The sequence below is a fragment of the Annulohypoxylon truncatum genome, assembly GCF_022578515.1.
Source record: "Annulohypoxylon truncatum strain CBS 140777 unplaced genomic scaffold F4807scaffold_2, whole genome shotgun sequence".
NCBI classification, from domain to species: Eukaryota; Fungi; Ascomycota; class Sordariomycetes; order Xylariales; family Hypoxylaceae; genus Annulohypoxylon; species Annulohypoxylon truncatum.
In genome coordinates this window covers 575,531-588,615 of record NW_025953788.1, presented here as the reverse complement: position 1 = coordinate 588,615, position 13,085 = coordinate 575,531, and the positions used below count along the sequence as shown (strand labels likewise).

General features: G+C 48.0%; 2 protein-coding genes across 2 annotated transcripts; one reads left to right on the top strand and one right to left on the bottom strand.

Moving 5' to 3' along the window:
• Positions 1-72: 72 nt before the first annotated feature.
• Positions 73-3,627, bottom strand: F4807DRAFT_406916 (DNA replication regulator SLD3-domain-containing protein). The gene is made up of 5 exons (XM_047996326.1): positions 3,299-3,627; positions 2,522-3,244; positions 1,739-2,472; positions 1,136-1,686; positions 73-1,076 (listed from the first exon to the last, which is right to left on the bottom strand). The coding sequence occupies exons 1-5, from the start codon at positions 3,476-3,478 to the stop codon at positions 466-468; spliced, it is 2,799 nt and encodes a 932-aa protein (XP_047858672.1). The 5' UTR covers positions 3,479-3,627; the 3' UTR covers positions 73-465.
• A 1,088-nt stretch (positions 3,628-4,715) lies between these two features.
• F4807DRAFT_116759 (MAP kinase) lies at positions 4,716-9,495 on the top strand. Its single transcript, XM_047992832.1, has 2 exons — positions 4,716-8,647; positions 8,702-9,495. The coding sequence occupies exons 1-2, from the start codon at positions 5,110-5,112 to the stop codon at positions 9,241-9,243; spliced, it is 4,080 nt and encodes a 1,359-aa protein (XP_047858671.1). The 5' UTR covers positions 4,716-5,109; the 3' UTR covers positions 9,244-9,495.
• The last annotated feature ends 3,590 nt before the right edge of the window (positions 9,496-13,085 follow it).

Here is a 13,085-nt window from a genome sequence, read left to right as displayed (position 1 = left end):
GTTGTCTCATGCCCGTGAAGTAAGCCGGACAGGGCACTAGTTGATGAGATCGTCGAACAGATCGGATTCGTATTATTATTCCAAGAGATCCTTCGACCCCTAAACCATGATTAGGTCCAAATTCATCAAAGGTGATAGATAATCAAGTTCTCACAGACCAAAAGCACCATGCTAATGTTAGCTACGACTATGGATCCCTTAATAATAACTCTTATTCCTTATCCCAAGGTTCAAAGTTCAACATTAGCAAATAAAGTCTCATCATTTATTAGGTGTATCATCATGCCAATGCTGCTTGCAATGCTGCTTGCTATGCCCCGTTCCAAAATGCTATGATTACAAAAAGTACAATGCCTCAACGCCTCGTATGCTTTCATATCGCTTCATGACTCGTCATCATGTGTGCCCAGTAGCAACTCTTAGAATCTATCCTTACATAGATTCTTCCAATGCTCGTTACAGAACTTAGCCAAGCTCGTCTAAGTCATCGTCCCAGCCAAGCCTTTCGTAAATCGAAAGCTTCCGAGCAGGCTCGGCGGTGGTATTACTAACACTACTGCTGCCATTAGCAGCAGTCGATTCGAGGATCCTCCGCTTGGTCGGTGTTCCAGCCACGATCCCATCCGACGGAATAGGGACAGCACGAGGCTTAACAGGTGTCTCGACAAGCTCATCGAATCCGATCCCGCTATCGTGGAATGATAAAGACGACGACTTTCGAGACATGATAGGCGATGACGCAAGTATATCTTCGTCATCATGTTTGGGGACGGACAAGAAACTCTGCTTAAGGCTTGATTGCTTGACCGGGGTCGCTTTGATTTGTGGAAATGGCTCAGAACGGGTAATGCTCGGCGAACTCTCTAGAGTGAACGCCGACTCGTGGGTGCGTTTTTTGGCCCCTGAGGATGGAACTAAGGAGAATGGAGTACTGCTTGGTTCGTGGGCCCCCAAGCCTCGAGGAGTTTGTCGGTGACCCGCACTCGTGCCAAACACATCTTTATACCGTTTCCCCACAGGCGTAGCTTTGACTATACTGTCCTGGGGACGTGTGTGCTGCGTCGGCTTGCGTGCTTCTTTAGATTAATTAGCATGAATATGGAATAGGGATCAGATAACGTTATTTTTAACTTACTCTTCAGCTGAGAAAGACTAGTATTGGCTCGTCTTTCTGCTGCCTCCGCCATATCCTTGCCCACGACATCTCTGTTAGGCCGTCTGAGGGCGGATATAGCATCTTGAAGCTCTGCTTGGACTAGGGCCTCTTTCTTCGCCTTCTCCTCGCCAGTTTTTCGTTTGGGAGGTGCTGCTGTCAGCGGGCGCGGAGCCTTTTCTCTTAACGGCGCCGAATCAGCTCTGGGGATGCTCTTTAGAGACAGCGGCTCGCTCGCCTCCCGCTTTAACATGGGAGTCGTAGTAGAACGCATCAAAGCGATTACTCCGCTCGGGCCGCGCGACATACTTCGCCGGTGCTTCTCAGATTCCCTAGAGAGGACCTTTTCAAGCGATCCAGAAGACTTTGACTTGGATACCCCTGGACGCTTTGCTGCCGAGCCAGGCTTTGGCTTCGGTTTCGGCACAGGCTCCGGCTTCTTCACCTTAGGTTTGGGCGGCGGCGGCATCATAAGCGGCCCACCCAACTTACGGCTAATGCTGTCGGACTGTTCTGGCAACCTTGCAGAGAAGCTTTGAAAATGTTAGCGCATAGGCCCTTAGCGTAGTTTTACGGTGTTCTTACAATGGGACGATAATATCGACACAGAAATCCTTCAAAGGGTCTAGCGCTTTCTGAGTGTTTTGTTCCTGACTCTCCTGGCCAGCGAGGAACTTAACCCCGTCCAGCGAAGTGGACTGCCAGATACATAGTCGATCCGCATGAAGATCGACAAGTAGTGGTAGATTATTACGGCCTTTGCCTTTCTTAGGAGGGGTTTCCTTAGGCGGCTCCGCTGTCGGCTCAAGGCCAGGCAGGCCTGGGAGCTGAGAATCTCCTTCATTCCGAGATGCCACTACTGGTTCTAATGCAAGGATCTCGAGGATGATGATCATCTGTAATTGGGTCTCCCTGGACCGTAGCCAGGCTATTTGAAGCTTGGTTTCGTGAGACTCGGTATCAGTCGTTGTCATATCCTCATCGCGTTTCGACTGTGGTTTACGAGCATCCCACCATTTCCTGATACGATCGTCTTCCATCGGATACAGGCCGTCTTTACCAAGCTTCATTTTCTTGACTTTTCGCTTCTTGGTCTTGGCGTTCGCCTGTTCAGCGTCGGAATCTTCAAACATGGGCTTCATCTTGGCGATTATCCCCGGAATTGTCTCCCGGTACTTCTTGTCGATCTGCGCTGTCGTCATAACAAGGCTCCTCAAAAATCCTATCAGGTCGCTCATCTCAAGGTTCGAATCACAGTCGAGATGAAAGGCGGCACGTGCTCGAGATAGAGGTCCTTTCGCAAAATATCCAAGGGAACCCTGTCAATGTCAGACAACCAAAAAGATAAAATATGCCTTTGAAACCTACCATTGAGTGATAGAGGGACTCAAAATACTGGTTCCTGATATTTTCAAATATGACTCCTGCAGTGGGCGCATTCAACAAATCGTCTACCTCGGGTGCCTTCGCCGCTTGACTTTCCCTTTGAGCCTCAAGTACGCCAGTGGGTAGTTCATCCCTAAGAATACGCGCACTTTCAACTTGAGATTCGGTACCGGGTTGTCCAGGTGTGGGCGGTCCCACGGGTAGAAGCTGGGATGTACTTGACGCCGAACGAGGCCTTACGGGCTTCTTTACGATTGACTCTAAAGCTTCGATCGCAAGTCTCCTCTTCTTTGTCTCATGGTGCAATTGAGGGGTAGTCAATGGGGGTACAGGAGGAGGGCGAGAATCTTTCGAAGTAGTGGTCTCCTTTTTAACTAGTTGGGGCAAAGACACTGTAGCAACCTTCTCGAGGTCCTGGAGGTCCACCCAAGAGCCAATGTGGCAGAGAGTATATAAGCCACCCTTCTGTCGCTCCAGCGCATAGATAGACTTATCGGACTCTAGTCGAGCGATGAGAACAACAGGGCGAGATCCGAAACGGCCTTCGAGATCGAGAATTTTGATACTCGACTCAAAGAAGCGGGAGTATTCGAAACTTCCATTTGGCACAGATAGGTCAAGGTACGATAGCTGGAGGTATTCTCGAGGAAGAAGCATCAAAGGTTGAAGACTGCGTGGTTGGACAGATAGCTTTGGGGGATGTGGCTAGGACTGGTTTAGTAAAGGGCGGGCGAAGAGAAATATCAAGACTTAGCTTACCTTGACAACAATTGAAGGTTTCAGTAAATCTTCTAAGGTCTCAACAGCGCTGTTGGACTTCTGACTAGAGCTGGCATTGGAATTGTCATGACTGGGCTTCAGAGGCTCTTTGCATACAGGCATTGGGAGGGTCGCGCCGGATGACCGACGCGACGCGACCGGCGCAGCTCTAGAAGGCATTGAGGAACCCCTAAGTGGGATTCCATCTATCAGTAAGCGTAAAAGAAGATAAAAGAAATGAAAATAATAGTGATTCTATCATGAGTTAGTCTATAGGTCAGTACTAGTGTAGTACGGAAGACAGCAGATCTCGAAATCTTTAATTGATATATCGAAAAGAGTACTGAGTACTTACAAGTTTACAGATTAATTGCTGGTAGGTAAATCTTAAATTGGCATGGTCCCACAAAACGCTAAATTCAAGGTTAGGACAAGTTCCAGCACGCGTCTTTGCGCGATGAGGGGTACACCGGTACGGTAGTACGCTAAAAAAAATAGCGTCCCCTCTGGAGCCACACAGCCACACAGAAATTGGAGTAATTGCTTGTGGCGAGTGTTCTGATCGGTGATCTTGTGGCTTTGAATTGCTTGAATTGCAAGGTGTTTGCCGCATACGGAATAAGCGACGTGTACATAGTAACATAACATTCTTTTGCAAGCCTTGGCTTTCCCAATTTTTTAACAGATTACTACTATGATGTGATTCAACTGACATGAATCTTTCATTATTCAATACTAAGTATGTACCTAATCAATTTTACGCCTCCAACGCTACTATCTCTTACATCGTGAAGTGCTTAGGTGTTCAAGATGCGGAGAACTTATTCCGTAATATCAACAATCGAGATTTCCAATTGTGGCGCTGTGCTCGCACGTTTTGAAACAGCTACACAAAGGAAACTTAGAGCAGCTGGAGATTGCAAAGGTTTGACTTTTGCCCTGTCACAGGCAGTCACAGGCAGCAGCGGCGGCGGAGCTCTAGCTCCAACTTACCTAGCACTTCCCAAGCCTAGGAAGGTTTAGTTACCCAATGATTTTCCCACCTTCTCCTACCAACTCACGACCAATCATTAGAAATTTTCCGTGCTACAATTTGTTTAGCTTCAACTTTAGAAAAGGCACTTATGCAAGCTTCTGAATCGGCAGAGTTATTATAAGTGATTGTCAACCTTTATCTTGATTTTTGACCACCTACACACCTACCCAGCTACCTTGCCTCGCCTTACCTTGCCTTGCTTTACTTGAGAGGTCATCGTCGCCATCCGAACATCTCGATCAATCTCAATCATTATCCTTTTTAAGACGAGCTTAGCCTCTCGATCTGACGATCCTGGCACAATTAAGGTGTTTAATTACTATTAAATAAATTCACATGTATGAAGGAGGCTCTTCATCGCCTTATCGCATTGATCAATTCAGTCGAATCATATGAAAGTGCCCGACTGAGTGGAAGTGGAAACCTGCGTGGAAACCTGCAGAGCCCGAGTCAATAACTTTTGTCCATTTCCGTCCACTTTCGTCCACTTTGAAAGTTCAAGGGTATTTTCCTCATGGATTACCCCGGCCCGGTCCATCGTGAATAGCTAACTTCGCTTGGCGACCTTGTTTTGACTGCGACCCAACGAGCAACCGATGCCCATCGTCGCGCATTAATACCATTGACACCTATTCGTCTACCTACTTGCCTACCCGGGTAGATACCTACCGTAGGTCTAGGTTAATTCGGATTGTCAATCTCCCCGGATGACAAACTGACCAATTTGAGAACCTCTGGATCCGGTTCCAGCGAGTTGCATCCGTTAATTGCCGACATGTCCGCCGAAACATCACCACGCGCCGTTCGATTCTCCCCCAGCGAGGTTGAGCTGGTTCAAGATAAGGCCAAAAATCCGCGACCCATTGCTATCACCACCGATTCCGACGGCTCGGGATCCTCCGAAGATTATGGTGCCGACCCCCACGAGCTCGAGCGCCAGGACGAATTAGGTTCTCTTCCTCCATATGGGGATGGCAGTCTCTCTAGCTCCATGGCATCGCTAGCTCCGAACTCGGTCGCTAATAATGCCGTGAGGCAACGAGGGTCTACCGGCGAAGCTAACGCCAATAACGTCGCGAATGGTGTCGGGGGCCGCCCACAACAAAGACCACATGTTACGAGGACCCCTTCCAGCACATATGCTCCGCAGAGGGGCCCTCCACCGCAACCTCCGTCATTCATCAGTACCTCGACTCGGTCCGGATCTCGTAGGCGAGATCCTACCGACAAATTTCGCGACCAGGAACCTGCCTACCTGCGCATGATGCGTCAAGATCGACCTCCCAATGGATACTTTGACCCTTACACTCCCAGCGTAGACTACTCTGACGAAGAGTCCGAGGGCGAGACCCCTTCTTCTGAAGGTGTTTTCGACGATCGATTCCCTAATGACGAGACTATAATGTTCCAAAATCTAATCGACGATACACAACCCACCGAAGATGACATTAAAGACCCGGTCAACCGCGAGCGGCTAGAGTGGCATGGCATGTTGGCAGCAGTCTTGACCGGTGACGTTGTCAAACAAGAGAAGAAGCGACTTATCGGGACGTCGGAATCACAAGGCGGAAAATCTACATATAAGAGCGAGTTATGGCTTGGAATCAGGTCAAAAATGACCGGCCGGTCTCTCGCCGTCCAGCGGAAGGTAGTCGAGGAGGCACGAGGAAATCTTGACCGCACTATTGACGAGATCACGCGGTTCGAAGTACAGGGCGAGACCGCAGCCGGTAAACCCGCCATTGAGCAGGTTCGGGATATCGTTAAGAAGGTTGAGAAATGCGAGAGTCTGTACCCCTCTTGGCAAATGTTGGGAGCAGCACATCCACAGGTCACATCCCAGACATTCCAAGAAGCCTGCGATGCCGTCATGTCCTGGTATAACACTAACGAGATGATCAACACTGAGCTATCGATTCTGAAGAAATGGGTTGGCAATGATGATCTAGATTTCCAGAGGACGAAACAGAGGTCGCCAAGCACCAATGGTTTAAGCGACGAAACCTCGTTTCTGGATCGCCTTCTAAAGGAGGATAGCTTAAGATCGCTGCACGAAGATGCTGACGAAGCTGCAACGATAGAACACGCGCTGAAGACCAAATCACTCATCCGAAGGAGCATGTTAACACCAATCTCGACAACGATTGCTAAAGCGAAGGAAACTCTTATTATGAACTCGGCAGCTTTCCATAAGCGACATCTCCCCCCGTATATCGAAGAACTACTTACCCTTATCAGCTTTCCATCACGATTAATCGAAGAAATCATCAAAGTCAGAGTGGCATACGCGAGAAAAATGAAAGAGACTACCCAGCAAACTCCTATCCTTCAGGACCAGATGATCTCGCAATTCGAGATCTTATTGAAACTTGCGATTAAAATCAAGCAGGAGAATCTTATGGTTTCTCAGCCTCAACCCGGATGGCACTTACCACCCTGTATCGATGAATCGTTTGACCAGGTCGTACTCGACGCCCTAAAATATTATTTCAAGATGTTGAATTGGAAACTTAGCAGGAACAAAAACACTTTCAAAGAGGCCGAGGTCCTGTTTCAGGAATGGGATTTCGCCAATGAGATTGGTCGACATCTTGTTGGGGGCGACGTCGAAGTCGCCGAACAATTCAGCAACCTCACTTATAAAGCTCTGAACCGTCTTAGCCAGACGTTCGAGCGTGAGTTGCAGAGGAAGCCTAAGGAGAGCGCGGATGATATGAGTAAGAGATACATGCAAATGCTAGATTCGGTAAGAGTTAGGCAAAGGATGCTCCAACGCTTCTCGAGGATGTTGAGCGAGCACTATGAGAACGCATCAGATATAAGTATCGCTCTCGGTGCCGAGGGACTCAGGATGTTGTACGAACGACTCTCGGTAACTGGTCACTTTCTGGTCGACGAAGTTGACGGCATCCAAATTATCGCGTCGCCAGCCCTTTGTGGTCGTGACGAGGAGGTCCAATCGATACTACGGAATTGCTTCCACGAACAGATCTCCGAAGACCCTACGGACCCATACATACTAATACTTCGTCCGGAAGCTCCACTACACTGGTTTGGAAATCGACGAACTCAATCCCTAAACATCGAGTCAACGGATCTCAAGCTAGGCCAGATGCGCCTTATCGCGGACGGATCTCAAAGCCGATTAGCAAATGCAAGGAAGCTCTTCTTAGAAACGATTGATATGCACCTCGACCTTATCGTAGAAGCGCGCTCGAATCTTCACAAGGTCAACACCAGACTGTTCGAAATTCGAAAGGTTGGCTTCAAGCTGTCTAACACATTTATGGACAGTGTTGAGATCATTCGAAAGCAAACTAAAGGGTTGGATTGTCAAGACCTTATCCAAACGTGCTTCGTCTTTGCGACGGAATTCGGACAACGATCACTTTTATATATGGACAGCAACCGACGGCAAATGAATAATATGAAGCTCACTAAGCTCAGTTTGGATTGGGTCAGCTTCATTTGCGATGATTGTAAGGTTACCGATCGCAAATCTTTCCGCTGGGCTGTGCCGGCTTTGGAATTTGCGATGAGCATGACGAGAGGTCGACACATTCTAGGGCTCGGCGACGACGAGTATTCAAAATTACGAGCTAAAGTATCAGGGTGTATGTCGCTCCTCATCTCACACTTCGATATTCTCGGTGCCAAGTCAAATCAGGCAGCGCAATTGGAACGGGAGCGGATCGAGGCTCTCGTTGGACAGTTCAAGAGGTTTGATAAGAACAGAATGCTCAACGACGACGAAGCTACCAAGTATATACAAGAACAACGACTACTTCGACTCTCCGATATCGACGAGGTACAGAGGCGCACCGTTGAAGAGAGGCAGGGACTTGGACGAGTGTTGGAGGTTTCTAATGAAGTTGATCGATCACTAGCATACTTGTCATCGTCCGCCACGAACGTAACCATGAGATGGCAGCAAGGGCATTTCGTCGGCGGTGGAACATTTGGCAATGTCTATGCTGCGATGAATTTAGACACCGGTCATCTCATGGCAGTAAAGGAGATTAGATTGCAGGACCCCAAGTTGATACCTCAGATCGCCACGCAAATCAAGGATGAGATGGGTGTTCTAGAAGTTCTCGATCATCCCAACGTCGTTTCTTATTACGGTATAGAGGTCCACCGTGATAGAGTCTACATTTTTATGGAGTTCTGCTCAGGTGGTTCGTTGGCTGGCTTGTTGGAACACGGTCGGATCGAGGACGAGCAGGTTGTCATGGTATACGCGTTGCAACTTCTTGAGGGCCTTGCTTACCTACATGAAAGTGGCATCGCCCATCGCGACATCAAGCCTGAGAGTAAGTTATACACCTTTATTCTTCGATTGATATTTTTCACTAACCTTTACGCAGACATCCTCCTCGATCATAACGGCGTCATCAAATATGTCGATTTCGGTGCCGCCAAGGTCATCGCCCGCCAGGGACGCACTTTAGTTCACGGCCTCGCAGCCACAAAGCCCAACAAATCAATGACCGGCACTCCTATGTATATGTCTCCCGAGGTCATCAAAGGCGAGAATCCAGGTCGTGCTGGAGCCGTAGATGTATGGTCTCTGGGATGCGTGATTCTCGAGATGGTTACTGGTCGTCGACCTTGGTCCAATCTCGATAACGAATGGGCAATTATGTACAATATTGCTCAAGGCAATCCTCCACAACTTCCTAACACGGATCAGTTGAGTGTGACGGGGATCGACTTCTTGAGCAGATGCTTCGTCAGAGACCCCAAGAAGAGAGCTAGCGCTGTGGAGCTCCTCCAACACGAGTGGATCATGTGCATTCGAAACCAAGTCGTTGAACCGCCTACTCCTAGTGATACGAGCAGTAATTCGGCGGGCACGCCACATCCTTTTTCGGCGGGAAGTAAGGGAAGTATGGACGGCTTTTATTAGGAATACTGGCCTCCTGAAGATTTGCCTTCTGTTCTGGTAACTGAAACGAACGAGGATGTGGACGCGATGTTTAGCGAGCCCCCATCACCACCGCGTTTCGAGGATGTCATAGCCGACTCACCGTCAGATATGCATCGCTCATCCGTCGCGAGTTACAGGTCGACTCCTCCAGCTAATATGCAGGCCGCCCATGAGTCTGCGAGGAGAGCACAAGTCAGAGAGTCTGTTACGAGGGCACGGGCAGAGTCTGAGTCGGCCGTATATTCCTCTACGCACTATGATGGTTTCCTAGCAGAATTCGGACCCAGTTCTTCCAACAGCGGACCTTAATACCTTACCATAAACAAAACACGATAGCTTGGGACGTGAAGAAGATGAGCGGAAAAAAAAGAAACATATTACTTAGCGCTGGGGGGTATATACGACTACGACAGCGAGATTACCCATTCATTTTTTTTTGAGGGTTCTTCACTGCACGGCTTAAGATTCGTACATCCGGCTGCATGAGCGATGGAGTCGAGTGGTTTTTTATCGACTCTTTTCTTAGCTTTTCTCCCTACTTCTGCATATCTTGGGGCGTTTGTTGCTGCACATATCAGGGGTTCGAGATGTCTGGAAAGGGGGGAGGTGTCTGGTTGCTCAGTCGCTCGTCAAGCTTGAAAAATTGTTGCCGTACTGCTGCCGTCTGTACCTAACCCTGCCTCGCAGATTATACCGTACGCATGTCTCGGGCTTTCTTGATACTCGAAGGAGACTGATGTGGACTTGGACTGGGCTGTATGTTAGTTAGGTCGGGATATATCGGTTGGCGGCGGTGGAGTTGTAAGCTACGTACACTATTAATACCCTTGTATGATTGTACGGTCCCGGCGTGCGAAATAATTGTTATTACGAAAGTGTTTGTAAGGTGACCCGTAGGAGGCTAGCTAAATATGCGTGTCTAGGTGTATATGCACATACCTGGCTGCTATTATACATTGTCTCGGTAGTTATTTGTAAGCATAAACTTGCCTCCTTAATCTTAAGCCGTACTGGGTATACTATTAGGCTACCTGGTTAGCATGGAGAGGTAATCATCGATGGGTACCACAACTGTCACCGCAACCACAACTACAACACTGGCTATCATTTTGTATGCAGGTCAAGTCCAAGGCAGCCAAATTCAAATTCATGCATTGCAGAGCGGAGTCCGGAGTAAATACACCAAATAGTTCGCGAGCCCGCGAGTTTGGGGATACACAGGACAGGGAAGACGAACGCCATAAGCGCGTGGCAGAGCCACTTCATAACCGTCAATTCACAGACAATTTTGTGGATTGAGAAACAATCATTAGTCTGACTATAGATAAAAGTTTACAACGTTTACTTTGAAGCTCTAGGTGGACCCAGACGAGAAGGACGGGAACTAACGGGAATATGTGTAGTCTGGGAACCAATAGGTAAACAGATCAGGCCAGGTTGGATCTTCTAACCAGGCCAAGGACGCCTTCTATATCCACAATATCTGTCATTACAAGAGCTACAGTTGCAGTGTTTTGACCGTAATGCCTACCTGGCCACACCATTAAGCATTACAAGGAACGCTTCTGGCAAATCAGAGATAAGTACCTACCTACCTGGATAGGTTGATCTTCAAAGACTTCTTCATACTTTGAACCTTAGGGCACCTGGAGTTTTAAAAGGGAGAAAATCAAGTAGATGACCGGGTGCAAACAACGTTTGTCAACATCCAGGGATTAAAAAACAAGATACACTTAAGCACATAGAAGCTCAGTCCAAAGCACTGCTGGTACAAACGATACAAGGGAAAATAGATATAAAAACATGTACCGTTCACAACTTGTATTCTAGGTCTAGTCCACCAAGTCCTATTTTACCTCCTAATCCTAGGCTAAGGACAACTACCAGTTAAAAAGGAAAACGATCGAAAGGGCTACATGCACCTCTAAAAAACTTCGAATAGAACTTGAATGTATCAAAGGATTACACGTATATAGATTAGCATAGGTCAAGATGCTAGGGTAATTAGGTACCAACATACACAGGGCTATGAACAATAGCTTTTGATTATGGAATAACCGTTTGTAATACCCCTATTTTGCCGCTGCTAACTTTACCATCTATTGCTTATTCTCACCAATCTCTCCTTCGTTAACTATATAATCTTCATCGTGTTACTTGTAATTTATGTAGGTTCAAACCCTGAAGACTAGGATGCCATGCGTTGCTTTACAGAGAATTCTTCGCAGATAACGACAAAGAAATGCCACACGGAAGACGAGGAAGAAAACCCACAAAGCCACAACACTTACCATTGATCCTCTTTGCCGCCGCCATCGACCTCAGTTACTTCTGGTGGAGTTGACCTTGGACGGCTGAGTGGGCGTTACAACCCTATGAACTAAACAAGTTGGGATACCTCTGATGTTCATTGTAGGGGGATTGCCGGAGAGACGGCCCCCGTTCACGAGTCCTAACAATACTCTGGCTCAGGCAACATGCAAAGACAGCACCCCACTCTTACTGCCGCCGCTATCGGGTTCCCGTTCAACAGATTCTTTCGGCCGTACTAGCACCGGGGCCCTCGCTTCGCGCGCGAGCTAACCTCTAGAGTTCCTGTAGTGTATGGCGCCCTCGTCACCAAGTGGTGACACGGAAATATCTAAAGAAACGCAATATGTAAGCAGCCCCCTGAGTAAGTTCAATCATAGAAAACGAATGGCTAGAGGTACAGCCGCCAATAAGACGGGATAATAGCTAGGCTTGGATAGGGTATAATAGTAATATCCCACCCCCCCTACCGCCACTATCGAGCTTTCATCTAATAAGCTTCAGCACCACATATCAAGCATCGTCGTACCATGGCCTCGAATATCATGGCTCCAAGATGTAGGTACACGGACCTGCCAGACCCGCATACAACTTCCCTTTCCCTTCGCCGTAGACGTAATTCCCGTTCGAACGCGAGTCACCCTTTCGACCGACGTCCTCACAGGCAAGCCGCTCCACGGACCACGACGCCGCAGTCGGTGGGTAGGGGTAGCGAATAGGAATCGGGAGGAGAGGTCATTAAAACCGGATTCTAAACCTTGCAAGCATGTGTGTAGTTAGATATGTATGGATCGATATGTAGGAGCCGGGTGGCTAGTGACTTAGTGCGTACGGGGTGGGTGATGAGGCGCTACCATGTACCGACGGGGCTCGAGGTCCGGGATGTGGCCGGTTTAGACGTGGCCCTGGCTTGGGCGAGGGTTTGGTTTGATTAGTCAACGAATCTGGTATGCTATCCATAAGTGTGTAGTGAATCTAATAGCGTATTGGATGGCCATAACTCGGTGTTGTATACTAGTACTAGTAGTAGGCATGGGATATGTAACTTGATACGCTATGACCAATGCCTTCCTTCATCCTTCCTGTGCGAGGGTACATACCTGTCACTGCTAGGTACCAAGGATGAGTCATGGTGAGGGTTGAGATGTGAGATTATCAAGGGGCAGGTTAATGGACAAGGGGATCGATATCGGCGCTTCGACGAAGTTGATTCTTATTTGATAATCTGCATTTGGTAATGCATATATGGATTCCTATACCTTAGATAGAACCAAGACCTAGAGGGCGTATACCTATCCAAAGAAAGATCTGTATGTAGAAGTGCTATAGCACATTATCCTCCATCACATAAACGGCAACTAGGTACCTATGCCAGAACAGCTGTGACCCAGCAACAAACCTCACATCTAATAATTACCGAGCCCGCATATCCCCAAATTAATACAGTAAACCAAGATTATGCTCAGATCCTCTTGGCGCGAGGAACTGGAGGGTAAGGTAATAGGAAGGTA